This window comes from Pipistrellus hanaki (genome assembly GCF_964339955.1).
Source record: "Pipistrellus hanaki genome assembly, chromosome: 19".
Taxonomy (NCBI): Eukaryota; Metazoa; Chordata; class Mammalia; order Chiroptera; family Vespertilionidae; genus Pipistrellus; species Pipistrellus hanaki.
This window is the reverse complement of record NC_140521.1, coordinates 1,135,552-1,161,150: the sequence shown is the minus strand read 5'-3', so window position 1 is coordinate 1,161,150 and position 25,599 is coordinate 1,135,552. Positions and strand designations below refer to the sequence as shown.

The 25,599-nt window shown below is 64.1% G+C and overlaps 2 protein-coding genes across 5 annotated transcripts; one reads left to right on the top strand and one right to left on the bottom strand.

Moving 5' to 3' along the window:
* Nucleotides 1-154: 154 nt before the first annotated feature.
* CCDC92 (coiled-coil domain containing 92) lies at nucleotides 155-7,605 on the bottom strand. Of its 3 annotated transcripts, none has more exons than XM_084867313.1 (4): nucleotides 7,456-7,605; nucleotides 2,452-2,597; nucleotides 2,007-2,048; nucleotides 155-1,372 (listed from the first exon to the last, which is right to left on the bottom strand). In XM_084867313.1, the coding sequence occupies exons 1-4, from the start codon at nucleotides 7,485-7,487 to the stop codon at nucleotides 627-629; spliced, it is 966 nt and encodes a 321-aa protein (XP_084723439.1). In that variant the 5' UTR covers nucleotides 7,488-7,605; the 3' UTR covers nucleotides 155-626. The 3 variants fall into 3 exon arrangements, with proteins under 3 accessions (XP_084723439.1, XP_084723440.1, XP_084723441.1); XM_084867314.1 differs by lacking the exon at nucleotides 7,456-7,605 and adding an exon at nucleotides 7,139-7,325; XM_084867315.1 differs by lacking the exon at nucleotides 7,456-7,605 and adding an exon at nucleotides 4,237-6,457.
* A 640-nt stretch (nucleotides 7,606-8,245) lies between these two features.
* Nucleotides 8,246-19,870, top strand: ZNF664 (zinc finger protein 664). 2 transcript variants are annotated; one of them, XM_084867317.1, is made up of 2 exons: nucleotides 8,246-8,360; nucleotides 16,362-19,870. In XM_084867317.1, the coding sequence occupies exon 2, from the start codon at nucleotides 16,912-16,914 to the stop codon at nucleotides 17,695-17,697; it is 786 nt and encodes a 261-aa protein (XP_084723443.1). In that variant the 5' UTR covers nucleotides 8,246-8,360; nucleotides 16,362-16,911; the 3' UTR covers nucleotides 17,698-19,870. The 2 variants fall into 2 exon arrangements, with proteins under 2 accessions (XP_084723443.1, XP_084723442.1); XM_084867316.1 differs by lacking the exon at nucleotides 8,246-8,360 and adding an exon at nucleotides 16,166-16,274.
* Nucleotides 19,871-25,599: the final 5,729 nt, after the last annotated feature.

Below are 25,599 nucleotides of genomic sequence, written 5' to 3'. Positions count from 1 at the left end.
TCCGGAAGTGAGCCCCTGCACCCCTCATGAGCCATGTCCCTGGTGGAGGCCACTGTCTGGCGAGAGAACAGCAGTTACGGGAGGTCCCGCCGTCTCCCTCCCAGCCGCCTCCCTCCCTCGCTGCTTCAATAAAAGACACACATCAGAGAGGAGGCAGGTTTAGAAAATAAAGTTTGTTGGGATCTTGAACATTTGGGATAAAACTAACAAAAAATATGGACACACATTCAGGTGGTGGTGGTATGAGAAGCAACGTCATCTTATTTAGTTCCCGTGACATACACACACGCCTGCCGCCAGGGCCCCGGGCAAGGCTGTGGGAGGTGAGGGGTCTCCGTGGGGGTGGCTGGCTGACAGCGTGGACACGGAGCAGCATGCAGCCTGCGGCCGCTGTCCACACTGGGACACGGGTGGCGGGAAGCAGGCCATGCAGCACCTGGGTAGGCGCTGGGCACAGCGGCTACTGCGGGAGCTGCGGCGGGACACGGGCACGTGGTGAGGAGACGGCGGTGGGCGGGGAAGGCTGGTGGCGGGTCTGAGTTCGGCATGCATGGAAACTAAACAAAACGGCGTGACGGACGTTCCGGAGCGGTGATCACAGTGTGGCAGCGGCGGGTGGGGCGGCCTCACACAGTTCTGTCCGTCCCCGAGTTCTTCCTGACGGCCGCGGCCCCGCGCACCTGGTCCACCGCCAGCGTCTCCACCTCGGGCTGCGCCTGCGGCGGGGCCACGTGGTGGATGCGGTGGGCCACGCCCACGTGCACCTTGTGCTTCTCGCCGGAGCCGCGGTCGGACGCGATGGGCGGGATGACCAGGGGCCTCTCCTTGATGAGGTGGACCTCGGCCGACTCCCTGGCCAGCAGGAACGGGGTGGGGTCGGGCATGGCGTCCACCGGTTCCCGCAGGAGGAGTTTCCGGCTCTCGCCCCCGAACCTGTAGACCTCGTCGAACTCGGGGTGCAGGGGGGCGGAGAGGCTCTTCTTCATGCGGCGGCGGGGCGTCTCGGGCAGCTTGTCCTTGGGGGGCGCGGGCTTGTAGCCGGCCAGCACGGGGCTCCCGCCGGGGCTGCCGTCCGAGGTGCCGCTGGAGCTGAGCAGCTTCCGCTTGGTGGCGTGCAGCTGCGAGGTCAGGTAGGCGATGGTGCCGGCGCGCTGCTCCAGCTCCCCCGACAGCAGGCTCAGCTTGTGGCTCTTGAGCTTCAGCTCCTCCAGGTACCGCCTCTCGCGCTCCCGCACGGTGGTCTCCAGCACGGCGATGGCCGCGTTCCTCTGCTCCAGCTCGCGCAGCAGCTCCTCGTGTTCCTGCTCCTTCGCCCGCAGCTGCGCCTCCAGGTCCTCGCAGCGCCTCTGCAGCTCGCTGCTGCGTCCATCCCCTGGGGCACAGGCACGGCCGGTGAGAGCCCGCCACAGCTATGCCAGCCCTCGGCCTGCTTATTGTATAAGACACCTCCACGCTGAGCACCCGCTGCGGCCGGACGGGCAGGCTCAGCGCCGGCTCCTGGAGGCGCCCGGGAGACGGGAACACAGACGGCAGGCTCAGGGCCCGGCCGGCACCGGGCCTCGTCCGACCAGGAGCTGGGCACACGTGTGTGTAACTGCCCCACAAACAGGCTGCTTAGAAGGGGCGTCTGATTCAAATGTGGAGTCTGCCAAGTCCCACCCTGTGCTGGGCGCAGCTCCTGACCCTGCAGGCCCGCCCCGGCTCTGCCCGGCTGCCACCGCTGATTATCTCCCCCGGGGACCCAGGATGCTGGCTGGGGAGGCGGGCCTGGGACTGGAGTGAGGAAGGACCTCGGCCACGTTCGGGGCTACCTGGTACTGAGTCCCCCTCGCTGGGCCCTGGGGGGCCCTGCGCCGCCGCCGCCTCCTGGTCACACCAACGACAGAAACCAGGAAGCCCAGGGAGGCGGAAGAGGCCCCCAACATACGTGTCACTCCTCCCGCCCGCAGCCGGGAACACAGGTCCCTGCACAGCGCTGGCCCATCCCCTCCGGCGGCAGTTCTCACCTGTCTGCTCTGAACTTTTGAGGGTCAGCTCGTATGTTAAATCTGAAAAGGAAACCACGGGCGTTGGTACTGGCGGTCACAGCAACTGCAAAGGCCCGGTCCACTCTGAACCGGCCACCAGCCGGGGAGTCCACACGGGCAGGAGTAGGGGCAAGCGTGACAACGGTGGAAGCTATCAGTGGCCCCCGCCCTCCTCAGGGTCCAGAGGGAGCCCCCTTTCCCATCACCCACGTCCTGCCAGCAGCTGGCTCTGCTACGGGCACTCTGCACCTGGACCTGTGGGTTTGCGCGGCGCCCGGGGCTGGCTGCCCAGCTCTCCTCAGGCTCAGGCCGTGGGGGGTGGGGGGCGCACCAGTGGTCTCCCGGTTATGGGTCACCCGATCCGAGGAGAGGACCCCTCAAAGCTCCCCTGCCCCCCCTCCGCTCCCCTCCCCGGCCCGGGCACCTGTGCAGTGCTGCTGCAGCCGCCGGATCTCGGCGTGCAGGCCCTTGAGCGTGCCCGCGTGCTCCCGCTGCAGGAACAGCAGGTTCTTCTGCGCGCTGTGCAGCTGGTTCTCCAGGTTCGAGGCCGCCATGCTGGCGCGCGGTGGCCTGCGGGAACAGAGGGTGTCAGGCAGCGGCTCCCGGCTCCCACAGGAAATGGCGCCTAGCCCCCCGCCCCCCTCGTCCTTCCTGGGAGCTTCCCGAGGAACATCTCACAGGGCCACGGGGTGACGGCAGGAGCCTGGGTCTGTCCCCGAGCCCTGCCCGCCACACCCCGCACGCCTGCGACACCCGCTGGCTCAGGCCGAGACTCGGCCTTGACTGGGACTGGAGAAAGGCACCGGGCGGGCAGAGCTGCCGGCACCCAGGATGCCCTGACCATCCCGAAAGCGGTCCTGTGGGTGCCGAGCGGGGCTGCTGTCCCCAGCGGTGCGGCAGAGCCCGGGCAGGGGGAGCCTCAGGCCCCCAGCGGCGGCACTGGGCGGGCACACAGGAGGCCCAGGGCTGGCCTGCTGGCTGTGCTGGCATCAGGGCCCCCGAGCCTCAGTGGCCAGGGCCTGTTCCCCGGGCCGCCTCGCCTGCTCACAGGCACCTGCTCAGCACGCAGAGGCAGGGAAATGGCCATGCTCACCTTCAGGCTCTGGTGTGTGGCAGCCTGCGACGCTCTTGGGGTCGGGTCCTGTGTTCCCAGAGGCCCTGCCTGCTGGCCTGTCCCTCCTCCTGGCCGGAGCCCGGCATCAACCCTGTCCTCCCCCCTCGGCCCCCGCCACACCCTCCTCATGGCGCCCGCACACCTCCACCCGTCTGGATGCTCTTGGCAAACCGGCCCCAGCCCCGAGGGGCCCGCTGAGTGTGCTGCCCCTGCCGAGCCGCACTCGGCAGGCTTCCCCGGGGCTGCCCCATCACGCACAGCGCAGCCCCCCGGGACAGGAGCTCGCCCGGCTTCCAGAGCCCCGGGGCCACGCTGCTGGGCGGAAGGGAACAGTCGCTTTGCTGGCCGGGCCCTCGCCCCTCAGAGACGAGAATGTCTGTACCGATCCACCAGCTTACGCTCTCCCTCCCCACAGCCGTGGGCAGGGGAGGAACATCAGTGGGGGGGGGGGGGAGACAGCTTTGACAAGAGCAACAGCCCCAAGATCACGGGACATGACCACGATGCACATGAGTGCCCGCCCTGCAGCATCCCACGCTCCGTGGTTCTCGGACGTGGCCCAGGATAAAAAGGCCCAGCACAGCCCTCTGGGGCCGGCAGCCATTTGCTGCGGAGAGCCTGCCCGCCGGAGCAGGGCCGCAGGAGCTGTGCGCAGGCCTGGCAATCAGGGAAACACGAGCCGCGGCAAGCCGGGAAGCGCGGCCACAGGAGGCCTGGTGATGGGGTCGCTGACCGCACTGCGGTCCATCAGCTCAGCCTTTCAGCTCTGAACAGCTTCCACTTACAGGCCACGGGGTGCCTGCACGCTGGGCGGGCTGAGCCCCCAGCGACCGTGTTCAGGGAGGAGGGGGTCTGCTTCCGGTCGTCTAAGCGTCGCTCAGGGGCTGTGCGGGCACAGGCGGGCAGAGGCAGGAGCCCCTGGTCTGGGGCACATGACCTCTGGGGGTGCCATCACATAGATGCCCAGCCCCCATGGCAGAGGCAGGAGTGCCAGCACCCCTCTCCGAGGCCCTGGTGGACGAGGAGGCCAAATGGCTGGTGGGGTGCGGGGCCCAGCGCCTTTAAAGGCGACGGACCCTTCTGGCAGGCGTTTACCTAGACCCTCACTTCCCGGGACTGTCCTCGGACGGCGCCGGCATGTCCACCTACGGCGAGGGGCCCCGAGGACCTTCCATCCAGTGGCCGGTGTGCCGACAGGTCCGATTCACCGTTCCCGCTTCCTCTCCGGGGCTTCTGTGCGTGCGGGGGAGGCAGGCCCGTTTCCAGGTGACGCTTCAGCCCGACTCCCCTAAGAACGGGAGGTTCTCTCCACTCGCTGAGCTGCTTTGTGATGTCAGGGAGGGAGAACTCCCAGAACCCCCCATTCTCATTCTCCGTGAGCCCCACACCGAGTGCTGGGAGCAGAAACGCCCACAGAACGCAGGGAAGGAGGGGGCTGGGAGCGTAGGCTTCCTGGCTGGGGGACACGGCTCGGTTTCACCTTCAGCTGCCAGCACAGACTCCACCACCAGGCAGCCCTGCCGCCCAGGGCCCCGCGCACCCCCTGCGGGCGGGCGGGCGGCTGCTGTGCAGTCCGGGTCGGGTTTCAGCGGTGAAGTAAGCAGAAGATAAAATGCAGCATGAGCACAAGAGCCAGCCCTTAATCGGAGTCTTTCAGAAATAACTTCAGCTGAGAAAAACAATCTATTCACCTCTGCGCCCTGCCGGCTCTCCCAAGACTGACATCATCCCGTTCCTAAGGCTTTTAAAGGCGCCGGCGAAGGGTGATCTCCCTCCTGAGCAGACGCTTATTACAGAAAACAAAGGCTGCGGAAGAGATACCGACCGCGGGTCGCTAACTGGGGTCTCTTTAAGGAAAACAGGGCGGAGCCTCTGGGACCCGCAGGCCCCATGCAAATGCAAAGCGGGCTTAGGGTCCTGGGGCGGGCGGCCTCTGCCGCAGGAGCCTGAGGATGGCGCTGTGCCCAGCAGAAGCCGGCAGGTAGGAAAGGAACAGGAGCCACGGGCCCTCCCATCGCCCCAGGCCTCTCCCGCAGCGCCGCGGTGAAGCCTCCTGAGCCGTCCTGCCCTGCGGAGGGAAGGAGCAGCCCTCCTCCTGGGGCTGGCGGCGCCATCAGAAGCCACTTTTGCTTTTACGTCAAAGTGAAGCCCATCTTCCCGTGAGTCCGCAGGGTTCCCTCCTGGTCCTCAGAAATCGCTCTGGCTCCGTGCAGGCCCTTTGCTCACCGCGGGCCCTAAACACCGGAGACAGCCGGGGCACATCCACTCCCCCGCTCGGACCCGGGCCGGGTTAACGGTGAAGCGGACACGTGAAGGCCGGTGTGCACCTGACGTCCGGACGCCGGTGTGAGCCAGCCCCTCCCCCCCCCTGGCGAGCGCCGGGGCTGGCTGCCCCTGGGAGCTGCTCCCGTTAGCAGACGCTCACCGCCAGCAAACGCGGCTGACCTTGTTCCAGACAGGAGGAGGCAGGCCCGTCTTGTCCCGCCAGCAGCGAGAGAAACGCTCTGCGATAGAAAAACAACTACTTCTCCCACGCACAGACCCCGCCGCAGCATCAGTGCCTGCACATCCGCCCCGGCGAGTGAGTGATGGCGGAGACAGAATGGTTTTTAACCAGCAAACAACAGGGGGGAGTTCAGAACCCAAATGGGTGATCTTCTGTCCTAAGTAAAAGAAGTCTTTTTTCTTAAATAAAAACATCTCGTTTCTAAGAAGCTTGTTGGTTAGCTTGATGTATGTACATGTGCTATAGTAAAAATCTGAGCCCTGTTCTGCACTTTAGGTTTAAAACATAACTAAACTAAACTTACTGAGGAATTACGACGTGGTGCACAGGAATAATAAAAACGACGGCTTCTCGGCCTCTTGGCTAAGATTAACTGTAGGAATACAAACGGTCATGTGGATGCAGCTATCACAAGTCTTAACCTTCCATCAAAAAAAAAAAAAAAACACAAAAGATGAACAGTTAGCCAAAAGAGAGACAGAAATGCAAAGCCATCTTTGGAGGTAAAAAACACCACCACAAACACATATCACTTTAAACGTAAACATATTTTTCCTTACAACTCAGTGGCAATGCAGGTGGATTCTTGACTGTGCAAAGAAAAATCATTTGCTAAAACAGTAGCAGTGCTCTTTAAATAAAATTTTAACTGAAAAAGTCTTCAAAACCCGACCCTTCTGGCTTTGACCGCCTCCCAGGTAGATTTCTGGGGGACACGGGACATACAGCACTGCAGCCCGGCAGCTTGTCGTTTACCTACAACTCGGATGACTACAACCAGATACAGGGTGACTGTTCCCTCCATCCCGCTGACCATCGAAGCTGGAGACGGAGCGCACAGGCCGCGAGGGCTCAGCCGCCGAGCCTGGCGGAGGCGCCGGTGCAGGAATCACAGTGTTACTTCGGGGAAACTAGAGACCACCCTCCCCACCCCAACCCACCCCCAGCTTGGGGAGAGGCCGGAAGGCTGGGCACTTACGTAAAGGGTTCCCGGCCCGCGAAAGCCCCCCCCTCCCAGGGCAGGTCCCTAACGCCCCCGGGTGGGGAGCCGCCTCTGGCAGGCGGTGTGGACTCAGGCGGCCTCCTCCCCGGCCCCCATCCCCCCGCGGCCTCCCAGACAAAGCGGCGGGCCCTCGGGCGCCCCGTGCACCTGCAATGCGGATCCCCACCCCGCGGTCCCACCCGGCCCGGCGGGGGCGGCGCCAGCCCGGCCTCCCGCCCCAGCACATCGGCCGGCGGGGCGCGGCCCCTCCGCTCCACCGGCTGCAGCACCTGCGGGCGCGGGGCCCAGCGCTCTGCCTCCTTCCCCGCACTCGGTCCGCCCACCCCCGAGCTGTGCCCGCAGGGGACCCCGTCCCCACCCGCACCCTGGGGCTGCGACCGGGGACCCCCTCCCGCCGCAGCGAGGACTCAACAAACAATCGCCCCGAACGGCCGTCCCCCCGCCGGGTGCCCCGCCGCCCGCGGAGCCTCCCCGCGGCCCCGCCTCACCTGCGGGCGCGGCGGCCGGCGCGGTGCTGCGGGCGGCTCCCGACTTCGGCGCGGTCCTCGGGGCGGGCGGCGGGGGCCGGCGGCCCATGGGCGGGGCGGCGGGCGGGGCTGGCTCGGGGCTCCGGCCCCGCCCGCCGGGCCGCCCAGGGAGGTCAGCGGGCGCCGCCCGCCCGGCGATGCGCCGGCTGCCCCAGAGCGCCGCGGGGCACGCCGGGAGCGCCGGGGCGGGGGGGCCCGGCTGACGGGGCGGGGGCCGAGGCGGCGGCGGCGGGTCTGTGTCTGCGGGGCGGGGCGCGGCGGCGGCGGGCGGTACTCACTGGGCAGGGCGGGGGCGGCGCCCGTCCCGCATCCGCGGCGGCGCGGGGCCCGCACCGGGCGGAGCGGTCTGGCCGGTGGGACGCAGGCGCACAGCTCAGGTGCGGCCGCACTGCGGTTGCCCCGGGTAACGCGGGGCGGAGGGCGGAGCGAGGCGGCGAGCGGGGGCAGAGGCGCCGGCCGGGCGGCGCGCATGCGTGCGGCGCGGCTCCCGCGGGCCCGCCGGCCGGTGCGTGCGCACGCGCGCTGGCCCGCAGGCGTCGGGACGTGCGGCGCGCGGCGCGGAGCGCACCTGTGAGGCGGCCCCGGCGGAGCGGCGGTGGGCGCGGGCCGGCGCCTCAGCCCCGCACTCGAGTGAGTTCGGGCGGCGGCGCCGCGGCCGCGTCCTTCCTGCCCGGACCCGGGGCGCCGGCGGCCGCGGGGGCAGGGGCGCGGGCGGGGCGGCGGGCGGCTGAGGGGGTGCGAGAAAGGCCGGCGGCCGGGCGCTGGGTGGGCCGGCCCGGGGCCGGGGGGGGGGGGGGGCGCCGAGGGCAGCGGGCCTCGGGCCTCCGCGCCCCGCGTGGGCCGCCGCGCCGGGCTGCGGGAGCGGGGCGCGCAGATGGCGGCCGGGGGCGCGGCGCGGGCCGGGCGGCGGCAGGCGAGGCCCCGCGGGGCCGGACTCGGGGCTCCATTGTTGTGGCCGCCGGGGAAGGGGGAGCGGAACCGCTCCCGCGGCCGGAGGAGCCTGCCGGCGGGTCCCCGGGGAGGCGGCGGGCGGGCGGCGGCCTGGCTGAGCCTGCGCTGTGCTTCCAGGGCCGGCGGCCGCGGAGCCCGGGAGCACCGGCGCCGGCGATGAGGAGCCCGCGGCGCGGAGCGCGGCCGCCGCCGGACGCCTCCATTGTCTGAGCGCGGCCTGGCCGCCCCGCAGGTAAGGCGGCGGCGCGGCGCCCTCCTCGCCCCTCCTCGCCCCGCGTCCCGGGGAGGCCTCCCCTGGGTCGGGGACTGCGGCTTCCTTCCTGTCCCGGCTTCTGATGAACTGTGTGTTCCCCTCCCAGACACCCCCGCCCCTCCCCGCCCCTCCCCCCGCCCCTCCCCCCGCCCCGGCTCATCTTCCCGCAGCTCTGCCAGGTCACCTCTGGCTCCCCTCGGACTCGGCGCCTTTGGGGGACCCCCCCCCCCCCCCCGCGGAACTCAGGGCAACTCGCGCCCCGGGAGGAGCCTGCCCGCTCCCCGGGCTGGGCGCTTGCTCATTGGCTGCCTTCCTGCAACAAAGGAGGCCAGAAAGTAAAAAGCAAAAACAAAATCCCGAGCTATTGCGGGTTTTTTGTGTTGTTGTTTTTTTTTTTTTTTGCCGTGGCTGGAGGCACGTCGTGTGCTGTGCAGACGGTGTGTTGTTTGAACGGGACCGACCTGGTTTAGTTCCCGTGTTTTGTCTCCTCCAGACCCGACCCCGACTTCCTGTCTGGATGCAGCGCCTCCTAAGAGCAGGCAAATGACCTTGGCCCCCCGCCCCGCCCCCGGGGTGATTTAAAAGGTTTTAAAGTTATTTGAAAGGGGTCAGGTCCTACATTTTTCTCGGTAGACGTGCCGACACCCCCGAGATGGCTCGAGGCTTTGCCGACCAGCCGGCCCCCGGAGTTAACCACCGCAGCGTGTCCTTCTGGATCTTTCAAAAGACGGGACGCGTGTGCACCCACTCCCTCGCAGGGCCTTTGTTTTCTCCGCCAGGCCGCTCGGCCTTCCGCGTCAGCAGGTGGCGAACGGGTTAACGCGGCCCCCCGTTGGGGTGACCATGGTTTATGGAGCCATTTCCTGGACCGGTGGCGAGTGGAGCTCTAACTTTGTATCTGGACCGGGCGGAGGCGCAGTTTCAGAGGAGGAGCACCAATTAGGGAGTTCAGGGGGAAGGGCTCTCGGGTTACAGACCTCCACACCAGCCTCCGCCCCCTCCCCCAAACCTCCCTGCAGCCTCCGCCCCTCCCCAGCCTCCCCAGCTCACCGTGACTCCACCGCTTCCCCCGCCCGTGACCTTGGGCAGGACTCGGCTCTGAGCTCTGAGCTCTGCACCTGGCGGCAGCGCCCGCACTCGGTGCTCCGCGGAGCTCAGTGCCACGAAGGATGTGAAAGTGCCTCGCAGAGGGGAACGTTTATAAATGTTGGTTTTATTAGCTTTTACGATCCAAAGGAACTTTTTATTTGCAATATAATTTATATTTTCTCTTTTGACCAGATGTGTGTTACAGAATACCAGAGATCGCCAGGTTTGCCTTTTAATTTGTGATTTTGTTAACATTCATTTTTATCAAGCGCTGTTAATACTAGACCTCTTAAAGGCTATTTTCCTGGTGCTTTACGTGCCATAAAACATAAGGCACATCAGTTTGTTGGCTTCGAGTAAAGTGTCAGCAAACGGAGCACGGCACCGAACAAAGCTCTCCTAATGGGCAGCGAAACCTCTTCGCGGCGAGAGGGACGGTGTGCACGCTCTCCTGTGGCGGCGGCTTAGCTTTCGCACCATCGGTAAAATCGTTTCTTCCTGAACGTGCAGGCAGCATCAGGAAGAGCTTAGGAACCTGAATACTGGCTGAATGAAGGGATGGTACCATTTTAAGGTGTAAGAGATGCAGTTAAGGGTCTTGTATTTTTCTTTCATTCAGATGTACTCGAGAGCTTGTAGTGTGGGCAGAAAAACCAGCGTGTGCGTGTCCTGCTGGGAGTTGGGGGTCTGCGGTGGAGGGGATGGAAGTGAAATGCAGCCAGACTGCTCGTATGACCCCAAACTGTATCTGCGATGCACGTTAGCACCTGCCCCAGGAGGGGACAGAGGACCAGGTTTTAGGTTGTGGGGAGAGGGCCCGGGAAGATCATCCACTCTCCCTCCCTTCCACCCCCTCCTTTTACAAAAGGAAGACTCCGCTGAGATCTGCAGGGGAGTAGGCGTTAGTGTGGAGTGAAGTGGGGCATAATTTTCCGGGCAGCGGAATGGCGTGTGGGAAGGCCCTGGGGGGAGTGCTGCCTGCCCGGGACCTGAAGGGACGGAGAGAACGGCTGTGGGCGGTTATGGAGGCAGGGGAGCGGGGGGCGGGGGGCGGGGAGCGAGGCGGCGGGCCTCTGAGTCAGGCAGGGTCTCGCCCGGTGGGCTCAGGATGGTTTATCCAGGGCTGGGTTTTAAGCAGAGGAATGACATAATCAGATTTGCATTTTCAAACTGCCCTCCAGCTGCTGCATGCAGTATGGGGGGAGGGGGTGAAGTGGGGAGACCAGATAGGCCCTCGCAGAGATCTGTGCACGAGAGCTGCTCTTCCCCTTGGCGTTCACGTTGAATTCAAACTACCAACGAAATAAGGACAAAAATAGACGTTTTATTCTTTTTTCAAAAGTCCTCTTTTTTTATAAAGTGGAATGAAAAGGTGCATTCTTATTGCAAAAAAAATACACATAAATGTTAATGGTCCACATTATACTGAACAAGAAAATAATCAAATTTGAAATTGGGAAATTATTTAACAGGTTTTCTAAGTTTTGTCACAACAGTAATGCGTGAAATAAGAGTGAGGTGAGGGTCTGAAATGGGAAAAAAGGAGATATTTTGTAGGTGCTATTGGCTACAAAAATGAGGTTCTGAAAAACTAAAAATGTTCAGGATGTGATTACACGATGCAGACCTAAAATCCACAGCGTCACGAATCCCAAACACAACCTGGCAGAAACTAAATGGAAAGTGAAGAGCAGGCTCCGCTCACCCTTCAGCAGAAACACACATGTAGGTCCGGTCTTCGGGGACGGGTGTGTCAACGCGCAGGAACTGGAAGCACCTGAGGCCGGGAGAGGCTGCGGTAACGCAAAGGCAGCCCGACCCCAGGACGCGATGTCTGAGCAGAGCTGGGCCGAGTGACTATGAGGAACAGAGCAGCTTTTAAAGACCGAGGTAGATGTGTGTGTATTGGCGTGGCCTGGGTGGATAGTAGGATATATTACTAAGCCAAAAAAGCGAGTTTAATTTTTCGTAAGATACCAAAAAAAGAAAACTGTGTGTGTGTTCTGAATAAAGATAGAAAAAGTTTGAGGCCAAGATATTTGAAAAGGATACATTGTAACTACTGAGGGAAAGTCATGGGGGAGATAGATTTTTTAAAAATACGTTTTTGTTGATTTCAGGGAAGGAGAGAGGGAGGGAGAGAGAGAGGGAGAGAGGGAGAGAGATAGATATGGAAACATCGTTGATAAGAGAATCATGGATCGGCTGCCTCCTGCACGTCCCCTACTGGGGATTGAGCCCACAACCCAGGCCTGTGCCCTTGACTGGAATCGAATCCAGGGCCTTTCAGTCAGCAGGTGGACGCTCTATCCACTGAGCCAAACCGGCTGGGGCCAGTTTCTTTGTTTTTTATTTCACATGCTTTTTAATTGTTTCAGGTTTTTCCTACAATGAGCATTTACTTTAACAATTGTACAAAGACCTAAATTTAGACTAAAAAAATGACAGTACCTGGGGCTGATGGGAACTGCTCTACAAGTATGTCACATGGCCCAGCGGTGCAGGAGCCTGGGAAGTGTTTTCGTTTGATGTGGGAACCACTGAGGACGTCAGAGGAGCCTGTTTAAACAGCCACTGCGGCACAGGTGTCCATGATGGATGTTTTTCCTGGCGATCCTCACCAAGGATGTTTTCCCATTGATTTTGAGGGCAAGTGGAAGGCAGGAGTAGAGAGACAGAGGCCTGAGAAATATCCGTTGATTGGTTGCCTCCGCATGGCGTGTGCCCCCACCGGGTCCAGGGATCGAACCTACAACCGAAATCAAACCTGTGACCCTTCTGCCTGCGGGCCGACACTCAACCACTGAGCCAAACCAGCTAGGGCAGTAGAATTAGTTTTAAGGATGCGTTTGTAGAATGATTAAGTTATGATTCATCAGCTTGGTAATGTAGGGCCATTAAAGTGTTTATGTAGAAAATGTATTAAAATGTTTACGACAGAGTTAAGTGGAATAAAACCAGGACACAAAATTACATACATGATAAGATTAAAACTCAAAAATCCTAACAGCGTCCACAAAAAACTATGGAGAATAGTCTAGAAAATTAGGTGAAAATCTTTAAAATTGTACATTGGGAGGTGGGCTGTTGGGTGATTTTAAGTTTACTTTTTGTGTGTTTTCTAGACTCTGTATTACACTCCCAGTGGGACCTTTGGTGTTAGGAAGTACATTGTGCCTAGGACAGGCGAGCTGCCTGGTGCGGAGGCATGTGCACGTTTACCAGGAAGGCGAGGCCTGCCGGCTCCCCACAGTCCGCGCGCTAAAAGGAGTGTCTGGAATTAGCGTGAATGAATTTTGTCACTTCAGTATTTGGAGGAAAATGGCTTCCTCACTGCGTGCAGAATAAGAATGGCTCCCACGGCTAATGCTGTGCCCGTGGAATAACGCAGGTGCTTGGACACGGGCTGGGGTTTCCTGGTCTGACACGGAGGGGCCTGCAGAGCGAGGGCCTTCAGTCTTCGGGAGGAGGGCAGCCGGCATCGGGCAGCCAGAGCGCAGTCGTGAAGCAGGGCCCGGGAGGCTCCGTGGGGCGAGCTCGGGCGCCTCGGGGCGTGCACGGTCGGGGAGGCTGAGAGGTGGTGAAGGGTGTGGCCCGGTCACTGAGCAGGTGCTGCTGGGGGTCTGCAGCGGGTCCTGGGAGCGGGGAGGCGCATGTGGTTTGGTGGGCACCCAAGCCACGCGTGTGACACGGAAGGGAGATGTGGGCGGACGTGTACGGGCCCTGGGAGCACATGACACCCACCCTGAGGGGAAGGGCGGAGGCCAGGGACCCATCCTGGAGGAAGTGGCGTCTGGGTGCCACCTGAAGGTGAGGGACTGACTGGGAAGGCCTGGAGGGGGGAGGGGCTGCGGGGCGGGGAGGCCAGGAGAAGTGAGAGGAGCCGGGGGCGGTGCGAGGAAATAACGGCGTCCAGTGTCCGAGCCACAGGCATCAGACAGGAAGTGCCTGGACGTTCGAGGCCGGGGCACAGGGTTAAGCAGTGGGACAGCCCGTTTCATTGGAGAAGGTGACGGCAGGGGCAGGGTGAGCGGGAGGCCTTTGTACCGGGAGGGAGGTGTCAGGACCTGGGCCCGGGTCCTGCTCCGGTCGGGGAGGGAGTAGGCTTTGGTGAGGGCCAGGGAGGGACGCTGTGCAGAAAGGTGGCCGTGCCAGCTCTTCCCAGAGGCTTCGCAGGGGGACTTCGCTGCAGACCTGGGCTTAGCTGTGCGAGCGAGCAGGCGCTGGGCACAAGCCCTGGCTAAAGCCAGCGTTTCCGTGTGTCCTGGGATGCAGTTAACCCGTCTGAGTGGTTTAGGTTGGAGAATGCTGTCCAGCTCAGACCGGGCCGTCAGCCTTTCCCGTGGAGAGCCTGGCTCTGGACAGTGTCGCGGTGTCTGGGTTCATCGGGCTGAACTGCCTCTCTGAGCAGGCGGCGGCCCTCTGAAGGGCTGGGGCCTATTGTCAGCCCTGTGGTCAGGCTGATTGGTGTGATCGCTGTTGGTGCTGTCCAGCTGGTCCCTCCCATGAGGAGGCCGGCCAGGCCCGGAGAGGGGTCCGCCTGGCCATTGGAAGTTGCCTTAGTGCATTCACGCTGCGTAACAAACCGCCACAGCCTGGGTGCCTCAGACAAGCATTCGTTTCTCCCAGCTCCGGGCGCTGCAAGTCCAAGGTCAAGGTGCCGTGGAGTCCGTGTCTGGTGAGGGCCCTCCTGTCCGTAGCCAGCGTCTTCTCGCTGTGTCCTCTGCCCTCAGGCGGAAGGGGTGAGGGGGCGCTCTGGGTGCTCCCGAAGGCTCCGTCTCCTGATTCCGCCACATGGGGTCAGGCTTCACTGTGTGAGTGCGGGGGTGGGGCGGGGGGACACACACAGGCAGTCCCCCTTCCCGGGGGACCCCAGGAGAGTCTGACCGGCCCCGCTTTGGTCCCTGTTCACTGTCGTTCAGGTCACAGCTGGGCCTTCGGGAGCAGGTTCTCCCAGCGGAGTCCTGAGCCCGGCAGGCTGGCCGCGCGTGCCGGCGAGGCACTGGTGGAGTGGCGCCTGGCGCCCGTGGAGGGGCTTCCGGGAGTGGACAGGACCCGGAGTTGAAATGGTTCGGAGGAGTGATGAAGGAAGGGCACAGGATGGGACTGGCTTGGCCAGTTGAAGCCATTTAGCCCCGGTCTAAAGCGTTAGTCCAGTTATCCACCGGGAGGAATCGGGCGGGGAGGCCAGGCTTCAGTGGGTCCATTTGCTCCTGGGAGATTTTAAGAACAAACCTGACCTGGCATGGCGGCAGCAGGCAGGGCCCGTGCACTGCTCCCGGCAGGCAGCTGTGTCCGCGCCTCCGTTCCCCCTGGACCGCCGTCTGTCACCGGAGCATTCGGCAAAACAGTCCTGGAGCTCATTTATCTTTTATGCCCCTGCAAGTTCAGCTTCATAAAAGAATCATTGCTGATCTCCCGTCCTGCTCTGCGGTGCCGCCCGTGGTCCTGTGACAGGTCTTAGGAGGAAGGCCTTGACCAGAGCAGACCTGCCCCGAAGGGGATGCAGCCTGCCCGTTCATGAAGGGCACCTGCTCCTTCCTTTGGCACTGGTGGCCCTCACTCAGACGCACCTTCACAAGCACAGTGCGAGCGCGCAGGGTTAAGCCTCAGGATTTAAGCATTTCACGGATTCCGAGTACTTGGCATCACTGGGAGCTGGCAAACAGCCCGGGCTTCTCGGCTCGCTGGCGTTCAGTAACCTCGGCCTGGGGGAGGCCCGGCTCCCAGTTAGACCAGGGGAGCTGCAGAACGCAGGCTTCGAGCTTCATCACATGAACTTCAAGTTCCCAAGGGCTGCTGACAGGTGCTGGGTGCAGGCGTGCGGCCGTGAGAAACCGTTTGAGAGACCGCCCAGCTCTCTGAGGACCTGGGGTGGAGGAGACACTGGCCGGGCAGGTCTGAGGGGGAGAGGCTGGAGGCTGGTGTGTGGTGGCCGAGAGCCTAGAGGCGGTGAGATTGGATAGAGCCAATGCCAGCACCTGCCTGTATGTGTGTGTGTGTGACTGACAGCCTGTCACTGAGCACAGAACACACGCGATGGAGCGGTGGCTGAGGTGTGAACCTGACCCTCGGGCCTTCGGTGGAAGCTGTGGGAGTTACTTCTTTCCGTCCGCTCCTCCCTCTGTTTGCTGTGCGTGTTGTCCATGTTGGCGGCCAAAAGACGGGACCGTGCACTGGGATGGGTACAGCGGGTGTGTGGGGAGCTCCCCCCACACTGACTGACACTCGTTCCTGGCTCAGGAGGCATCACACCCAGAGCGGGGAGGTCTGACCGCTGCTGCTCCGCCTGGAGTCTCCCTGGGGCCTGGGGGGGGGGGGGGGGGTTACTGACCCGGCCATGCAGGCGGGGGAGGAGGGCCGGCACAGGAGGCGCGTGTGCAAGCCCGAAACAAAGCGGGGCGCAGGGAAGGCCGGGCAGGACTTGGCGTTTTAGGTTCGGGACCTGAAATGCGTCAGGAAAGCACAGGTCAGACGCGCCTGGTCCGCACGCCATTGTCGTTCTCCCCGGGGACTGCGGGCGGCTCCGACCCCGTGTGCTGGCTGCGGGAGCCGCGGGATTGCCCTTCCGAAGTCCCGGGTGGGGTGTTGCTTTGCTTCTGGTCCTGTATGCGGGCGGCTGCTCCTCACGCTCCGGGGCTTCTGCGGGCTCCTTTCCCGGGAGCGCCCGTGTGCCAGTGTCTGTCCAGGGAGGGTGGTGCTAGCTGAGACGCGCTGTGCACAGCCTGGCATCTGCACCTTCTCTCCTCAGACCTGTACCCCGGACCGCACGCAGAAGACAGGGTCCCCGCAGGAGCAGGGCAGGTCTGTGCGCTCACACTGACACCCGCTTCCTCACGGACGGCAGCAGCTGGACAGAAGGCCCTTTCACTGTCTCTGTTTCTGTCGCAGGAGCTGGAGTGGCGCCCAGGCAGAGTCCTCAGCGGAGGAGCCGCACCCCTGGGCCCGAGGAACTGCCTCTGGGAAGCTCCGGCGGACGTGCAGGAGGCGGATGGCACGTTGACTCTCCCCGGGAGCCTGCGGGCGGCCCAGACCGGCTCGGAGCCGCTCAGCCTCTGCGGCAGGGGACGCTGTGCACCGCCGTCTGCGCGTGAGAAGTGCGAGGCCACCACACAGGGAGCTTCGGGGCTTCCAGACGCCGCCGAGGTCTGCAGCCGGCCCGGGCCATGGGGACACTCAGGACCCCGAGGGGAGCTCTGCATTCCTGAGCCGGGGTGCGCGGGCGTGCGTGCCGCTGCGTAGGCGGTAGTGACCGAGCGGGGAGCACTATGCAGGAAGAAGCCTTCCTCTGGAAGGCAGGCAGGGCAGAGCTTAGGCCGACCTTGAACCCCCCGAGCGGAGCGAGCCTGAGATAAGCTGCCAGCATGGCCAGGTGCGAGGCTCTGTAGCCATAGTAGCCGCAAGGACGTTCTCCTCTCAGCCACGATACCAAATAGGAACCATGATCTACAAGTGCCCCATGTGCAGGGAGTTTTTCTCCGAGAGAGCAGACCTTTTCATGCACCAGAAGGTCCACACTGCCGAGAAGCCCCATAAGTGTGACAAGTGCGACAAGGGCTTCTTCCACATCTCCGAGCTGCACATTCACTGGAGAGACCACACGGGAGAGAAGGTCTATAAATGCGATGATTGCGGTAAGGATTTCAGCACCACGACGAAACTCAACAGACATAAGAAAATCCACACGGTAGAAAAGCCCTATAAATGTTACGAGTGTGGCAAAGCCTTCAATTGGAGCTCACACCTCCAGATTCACATGAGAGTTCACACAGGCGAGAAACCCTATGTCTGCAGCGAGTGCGGAAGGGGCTTCAGTAATAGTTCAAACCTGTGCATGCACCAGAGAGTCCACACCGGAGAGAAGCCCTTCAAATGCGAAGAGTGTGGCAAGGCCTTTCGGCACACTTCCAGCCTCTGCATGCATCAAAGGGTCCACACGGGGGAGAAGCCCTATAAATGTTATGAGTGCGGGAAGGCCTTCAGCCAGAGCTCCAGCCTCTGCATCCACCAGAGAGTGCACACTGGGGAGAAGCCCTACAGGTGCTGTGGGTGTGGGAAGGCGTTCAGCCAGAGCTCCAGCCTCTGCATCCACCAGAGAGTGCACACTGGGGAGAAGCCTTTTAAATGCGATGAGTGTGGGAAGGCCTTCAGCCAGAGCACCAGCCTCTGCATCCACCAGAGAGTGCACACAAAGGAGAGAAACCATCTCAAAATATCAGTCATATAGAGTTGCTAATAGTTAAAAATCTTAAAACCCGTAAGTGCCACTAGGAAGGAAACCCTATGAATGAATACCTGCATTGACCCAAGAAATGGCCCCTGGAAGCCTAGGCAGAAGGTTCCTTTTGAGGAGGCGTAGGTGAGGCAGTTTTTATTCCTCCAAGTGTGTTCCACAACTCATGTCCCTCCGGGCGTCTGCCCAGGATGTGTTGTGAGGTCCCAGCCATCTCCCACTCACAGGATGTGGGGGTGTTTCCTGGGCTTCCGGCCCGACACCTCCGTAGTTGAGTGCTACACAGGAAACCACGATCATCACTCAGTCTCCCGCATCCCCTCCTTCGGACACTTCCCCCAACAGCGAGTGTCCTAGCACCCTGTCAGGAGCTCATGACCTGCTTCTCTTGATCAGGTGTATCAGTTATGCATTTGAAAGGGACGGCTCCCCAAGGCAGTGCTCTGGAATTTCCACAGATCCCATTGTCGGCACCCCACTTTGCCTGTGTGTCCTCCGAGTCCTTTCCCAGAAGCACCGCCTTCGTAGATGGCCTCACATCTCCCTGCAGGTTTCAGCGGCTCGGGCGCCCTCACGCAGCCCATCAGGGGTCATTGGCAGGCGCACGCTCCCTGAACCTTTTTTTTTTTTTTTAATTTTGTGGGTTCTCATCACTGTGTTTTCTGTTAGACTTACTTTCTAGCGGCTACATCACCTAGTTTTAACTTGAACATTTTTTTTTTTTTCCTTTGGAAATAGCTGAATGTAAATAGGGCGGCAGGAGCAGGTGGAGTTGGAACTCTGTGCCCTCGGGGGCTCCCTTGTGACTGGATCCTTCTCGCCAGGGCAGCCCGGGGTGGGAGCGGGGAGGAGCCACTGCTCATAGACTCATCCTTATGGTTCTGGGCAGTGGCCTTGGTTGAGGATCACCTATCGGTTCCCTTTTAGGCCTGAATGTCTATGCTAGTTACCCTTCTCTTCATCCATTCATTCAACGAGTATTTATTGAACACCCCCTACGTGCCAGGCACTGTGCTGGGTGCGGGAATGCCACTGAGGAAGACAAGGGCCTACTCATGGAGTTCCTTCCGGTGGAGGAGACAGGCGTGGGTAAACATAACGTAGTTTGGGTAGTGATTGCTATGAAGACATAAAAGGGTGAGATGTAGAGGGTGGGAGGGTGGGGTGGGACATCCTTAGGTAGCAGTTGGGCAAGGCCTTCCTGGGGCGGTGTTGGGCGGAGAGCTGAAACCACAGGGGCGGACTGTGGTGTTTGTGGACAGAGGGGCGCTGCGGAGTGGCAGCGAGGGTTCCGGGCCTTTTTTTTTTTTCTTTCTACATTGATGTTAAACACGTGGAGGAACTCAAGGAATGTCTAGGCGACCAAACGTCCCCAGTGACCACACAGCGGCCGCGGCCGCCTGGCTGCCGTCCTGTCGGCGCTGGCCCACGTGCGCGCAGCCCTTTGCTCAGGAAGTCGTGGGGAAGTTAGGGTCCTGGCAGCCGGGACACGGTGGCCTGTCCCCAACTGGCGTCTCCACTGGCACAGGCTGGAAGCAGGCCACCCGGCGCAGTCACGGAAGTGCTGGCGGAGCTTGAATTTCTCCCGTGAGCTTGTTTGACTGGAAGGGGTTGTAAGGGAGACCCCCGCGGGGGGAGGGGGGCGGCTGGGGAGCGAGGTGGCCCTGGCTAGCTGGTCCCGGTCTGGCTTGGTCTCCAGACGTCATTCCTGTGGGGCACATCCCACACGCTCCCCTCCACCCAGAACGGCCCTCCCAGGCCGGCCCCGGCCGCCATTCACTGTAGGTCTTCTCGTGCCCGCCAGCCGGCGCAGGGAAGCTAGGCGTCTAGTCAGTAGAGAGCCCGTTAGCATCGCCGTAGTCTTCGCTAGGTTAGGACGTGGGTTTGGTTTTAGCTTGATCACTGTTAGGACGGGAGCCGGCAGATCACTTAGCCTTCGGGCCAGCTTCCTCCCCGGCGAGGACGCGGCTCGGACCGGCGTTTCCCGCCGCCTAGAGTTCTATATTTCTACATAGCTGACTTATTTTATCACGCTGTCGCCGGGAAACGACTAACACTTTTGAAGCTACTAATCTTACGTCGAGCTTTAAAGTCCATGATTGTCTTCAGAAATATTATTTGACCTACAGTATGTCCAGATCAGTTTAATAAATTACTTTATAACGGCTCGGCGCCTGGTCTGTGGTGTGTGGACTCTGTTCGGGGTGTGCATGTGGACTCCATGGTCAGTGTGTGTGTGTGCATGCGTGTGTGTGGACGCCATGGTCAGTGTGTATGTGTGTGTGTGTGTGTGTGTGTGGACTCCGTGGTCAGTGTGGGGGGGGCACTTGTGCACCAGGGTGACCATGTAACATACAGCTCGAGCTGGACACCTTGGGTGAAGGGTGGGTGCTGGCCATGACCTGAGTGACATGCTCCTCACGGTGGCGGGCACTGGGAGACAGGACAGAGGATGTGACCGGGTGTCCAGCCCCGATGATGCGAGATGAGCCGTGATCGGCCTTCGGCCCTAACGATCGGACATCCGGTGTCACGCGGCACAGCGTTCAGCCCTGCACCGGCGAAGCCACGGCATGGTGGGTGGGGCTGCGCCCATGTCACAGCGGAGGCCGCTGGGTGGAGAGGCGGAGGCCGAGGGCGCTGGGCCTGGCGGCTGGGGGTCACGGGGACGCCCGCAGCGTCTCCTCTGGAGGCAGGGAGGGCAGGGGTCCGGGGAGCTCGCACCTGTGTGCCGCTGTCACCGCATGTGCGCCCCCCCCACCCCGGGGCTCCCTCCGGCTGCAGCTCAGCGGCCGTGTACGGACCACCCGCCGCTCCGCCCCCGCTCGCCTGCGGCTGGCCGGGCGTGAACGTTCACGGACACGTGTGCGAGGGCTCCCCCCACGGCTCTCACTGCGGCGGCTTCGGTGCCTCAAGTCTCAGCCCGGCCGGCGTGGCTCCATGGTTGAGGTCACGGTTCGATTCCCGGTCAGGGCACAGGCCGGGGGAGGGGGGAGGAGGGAGCGGGTTCCATCCCCAGTGGGGGGCCTGCAGGAGGCAGCCGGTCAGTGCTTCTCTGTCGTCATTGACGTTCCTCTCCCTCGCCCTCGCCCCTCCTCTGAAACCAGTAAAAACGTGTTTAAAATAAACAGGCTCTTAGCAGAGGTGGGAGCTGTCCCCACAGCTCCTGTCGTCTGGGTGTCGCCCTAGAGGCTCCCCAGCCTCTGCTGGAGAATTCCTTGTGCCCCTTCCTGCCCTGGAGGGCTGGGAGGGAGGGCAGGAAGCCTGCAGGCCGGACCCAGAACTCCCTCCTGAACCCGCTGCTCCCTTTCCTGGCGGCGCCCCGGCAGCTAAGGGGGCGCACTGCCCTGTGCAGCCACCAGAGGGCGCCGGCCGCCCGAGTGATGGGAAGTCCCCGGGAACCGGGCGCCGTCTGTCCCATTGTCGCCCACGTGGGTACTGACCCCCCTAAGGCCGAGGTTCGGGGCGCCGTGGGTGGGGCTCGGGCCCCCGCAGAGAACGCGGCGGCAGCCACAGCGGGTGGAGCTGGGGCCCCGGAGGACCAGCCGGGAGGTCGGGGAGCCCAGGGCGGCGCCCCCGAGAGCCCAGGGCGGCCACGGGCGCCCCATTTCCTGGGCCGAGGCTCCAGGAGACATGCCCTGATCCACCCCGCCCCCCAGGACCAGACTGTCCGCGGCATCGCCACCCACCGGCCACCGGGGGCAGCGCGCGCCGCGGGTGAGAGATTCCGCTCCAGCTCACGGCGGTCCCTGCTCTGCATCCCTGTCCCCTGTCTGCTTGCCTCCTGGACCCCATCAAACAAGCCGTCCATCAAACACCAAACCTTCGCCTTTTAAAAAACACGCTCTTTATCTGCAGTGACCGTGAGGCCGCAGAAAGCTGAGGAGCTGGTGTCCGCCACTGTAGGCGACGTGTGTGTGCATGTGCCTGTGTGCGCGTGTGCATGTGCGTGCGCGTGTGTGCGTGTGCATGTGTGTGTGCGTGTGTGCGTGTGTGTGTGTGTGTGTGTGTGTGTGTGTGTGTATGGACGGACGGTTTCAAACCGGGACGAGGTCGCGATGACACTGGGTGCGACCAGGTCTGTGTCCTTCACCCACTTCCTCGGCCACCGATGCCCCTGGGTCCTCAGCTGCTCCCGAGAGGGCTCGGACCCATGTCCTCGCACAGGGCGGCCCCCCCCCCCGGGCCTCCCGCCGGGCGGCCGGCCGGGGAGCTGCTGGCCCCGGGGAGGCGCTGTCTGGCCGCTCCCATTGGCTTCCACTTGAGCCGGAGGCAGGGGGCCGGGTGAGCCGCGGCTCCGGGGAAGCTCTGATGACAGATCAGAGGCGAGAGCCGTGCGCACCGAGCTGGGAGGATCCCACCGCCCCCAGGCCCGCCTTCCTCCCGCCGCCGCCGCCAACGGGACGGCGTGTGCCCGCCCCGGCTCCCGCCCACGGCGCAGGCCCACCCGCCGGTCTGGGCAGGGAGGAGGGCCCTCTCCTCCCCCCCAGCCGCCCGAACCCGCCGCCCGCCCGCCCGGTGGGCTCAGGTGTGGGAAAGCTGCCTACGAGCCGTCGGCACCGCCCGGGTTGCAGGCTCCATCCTCAGCGGGGGCCAGCAGGAGGGAGCTGACCAGTGACTCTCCGCATGGATGTTCCCCTGTCTCCCTCTCTCTTCCTCTCTGAAACATGTGCGTGCACACACACACACACACACGCGCGCGCGCGCATTTGTCTCAGAGACCCGGCTGGTGGGCTCTGCCCCAGGGCCTGAGCCCCTGCTGTCCTCCTAGCTGAGCCGAGACACCGGCAGGCTGCCCACGGGCCTTGCCATGCTGCCGGCCCTGGGGCAGGAGGAGTGCCCGGGGGCGGTGGTGCTGGCTCCGTGGCTGAGGGTTAATGAGTGTGTCTGGGGGGCTTTCCCTCGGGATGGGGCCTCGGAGGGTCTCTCTGGCCCCCCCCGGGAGCCGTGGGCGGTGACGGGGCAGCCCCGGGCCTCGGCCCCACCAGGCGGGCCAGGAGGCTGCCTCCTGGCCTCCCCGCTCCGCCTCCCGAGCGGCCTGGCTGCACCGGGGCCTCGCCCGCCTCCGACAGTCACGTCTGCCCGCGGCTCCGGCTCTGCCGCCCGCCGCTGCCTGCAGGGTAAACAGCAGACTTCCCGGCCGCACAATGGCCCCTCTGTGGGCGCTCCGGGCTCAGCGCGGCCGCCCGGCTGGACGGAGCCTCATTACCGACACCGGGGACCCCCTCCCCCCTCCCCCCTCCCCCCTCCTCACTCCACCCCTCCCCTCCCCTCTCCCCTCCCCTCTCCCCTCCTCCCCCCTCCCCGCCCCACCCTCCTCTCAGGAATGCAGAGCGCCTGCCAGTTTTGCCCCGGTGATTGCCGAGGGAGGCAGCCCTGACCCCGCAGGACAGGAAGGCAGGCCGGAGCTCCGAACTCGGAGGGAAGTGGGGACGGCGCCCCCCGCGCCCCCTGCACCGGACGGAGCCCGCAGGCGGGCACGGGCCCGGACCCGGAGTCAACCCACGACCTCCTGGCCCCCAGGCCGACGCGCTCGTCCCAACAGGAACGTTAGAATTCACCTCCTCGCCGAAACCGGTGTGGCCCAGTGGATAGAGCGTTGGCCTGCGGACTGAAAGGTCCCGGGTTCGATTCCGGTCAAGGGCGTGTACCTTGGTTGTGGGCACATCCCCAGTGGGGGGCGTGCAGGAGGCAGCTGATGGATGTTTCTCTCTCATCGATGTTTCTAGCTCTCTGTCCCTCTCTCTTCCTCTCTGTAAAAATCAATAAAACATATATTAAAAAAAAAAAAAGAAGAAGAAGAAGAAAGAATTCACCTCCGTGGGATCCAGTGTGCATGGTCTTAGCCCCGAGCCCCGCCCCCAGGCGCACACTCCATCTCCGCCCCGCAGCTTCACCCAGAGCCTCCAGCCCGTGCGGGGGCGGGCGGGCGGGCGGGCGGGCTCCCGGACAGCCGGGCGCCGGGAACGCGTGAATTCCACGCCTGGAAGGCTGCCTCTCCTCCCGGCAGCCCCGTCTGCTCCCCAGCTGTCTAGACAATGAAAGAATTAACACCGCGAACCGGGACAGTTCCAGAACCTTCGGGACCAAATGCTTTCTTTAAAACAATTGAAAAATCCGTGGCGAGAAACGTGAGCCGCCGTTAATTACGAAGGAACGCGGGCTCCGGCCTCGGGCGCGGCCGCGGCGGAACGGCGTCGGGGAGAAGTGCCTCGGCCCCCGGGAGGGCGTGGCCGGCCCAGGCCCCCCTCCAGCCCGCGGGCGCCGCTCTCCCGCCGCCCCGGCCCCATGGGACCTGCTGCGGCTCGCGCAGGCCCGTCACCCCGTGGCCACACGGGCAGAGGAGAAAGTGCCCACAGTCCTCCACCGGCTGCCCCTGGCTTTGGGTCCGAACCTCTGAAAGGGTCACGTGGCCCCGCCCAGGCCCCGGGCCGTGAGACCGGATGAGAAGGCCGGTTGGGAGCTGTGAGCTGTGGGCCTGCTTGTTACGCAGCAGCAGCGCGCTGTGACGCTGACCGAGCACAGACGGAGGGCGGTGTCCAGGCGGCCGGGGTGTGAGAAGGTGCGAACGGCCCTCCACCCCGAGGAGGGGGTTCGCCCAGGGTGGCGGGGACCCAGGGCACGTACCCCACTGCAGTTCCATCCTCGGCCCCGTCTGGGCACCAGGGGAGCAGCCAGGCGATGTCGCTCTCACACGGATCTCTCTCTCTCTCTCCCTCCCTCCCTCCCTCCCTCCCTCCTCCCTCCCTCCTGGAAACCGCGGAGAAAATACCCCCCAGGGAGGATGGAAAAGGTGATGAAACCATCTCCCACCCCAGGCGAGGTCGGAGGGTCACAGACCTGCCCCTTCCGGGACGGAGTCCCCGAGGCTCCCAGTTGCGGGCCAGGCAGAGCCGGCTGGTGCCCCCCCCCCCAGTTCCCACAGGCCGGCTCGTGTCCCGATGAAAGCAGTTAGACTCTCAGTGACCCGGGGCGGGGGGGCAGGGGGTGAGGGGCGGGGCGGGGGGATGGGGGTGAGGGGGCGGGGCGGGGGGATGGGGGTGAGGGGACGGGGCGGGGGGTGGGGTGAGGGGACGGGGCGGGGGGATGGGGGGTGAGGGGCGGGGCGGGGGTGGGGGGTGAGGGGGCGGGGCGGGGGGATAGGGGGTGAGGGGGCGGGGCGGGGGATGGGGGTGAGGGGGCGGGGCGGGGGATGGGGGGTGAGGGGGCGGGGCGGGGGATGGGGGGTGAGGGGGCGGGGCGGGGGGTGGGGGTGAGGGGGCGGGGTGGGGAGATGGGGGTGAGGGGGCGGGGCGGGGGGTGGGGGGTGAGGGGGCGGGGCGGGGGGTGGGGGGTGAGGGGGCGGGGCGGGGGATGGGGGGTGAGGGGGCGGGGCGGGGGATGGGGGGTGAGGGGGCGGGGCGGGGGGTGGGGGGTGAGGGGGCGGGGCGGGGAGATGGGGGTGAGGGGGCGGGGCGGGGGGTGGGGGTGAGGGGGCGGGGGCGGGGAGATGGGGGTGAGGGGGCGGGGCGGGGGTGGGGGTGAGGGGGCGGGGCGGGGGGGGGGGTGAGGGGACGGGGCGGGGGGGTGGGGGTGAGGGGGCGGGGCGGGGGGATGGGGGTGAGGGGGCGGGCGGGGGGATGGGGGTGAGGGGGCGGGGCGGGGGGATGGGGGTGAGGGGGCGGGGCGGGGGATGGGGGTGAGGGGGCGGGGCGGGGGGATGGGGGTGAGGGGGCGGGGCGGGGGGATGGGGGTGAGGGGGCGGGGCGGGGGGATGGGGGTGAGGGGGCGGGGCGGGGGATGGGGGTGAGGGGGCGGGGCGGGGGGATGGGGGTGAGGGGGCGGGGCAGGGGGATGGGGGTGAGGGGGCGGGGCGGGGGATGGGGGTGAGGGGGCGGGGCGGGGGGATGGGGTGAG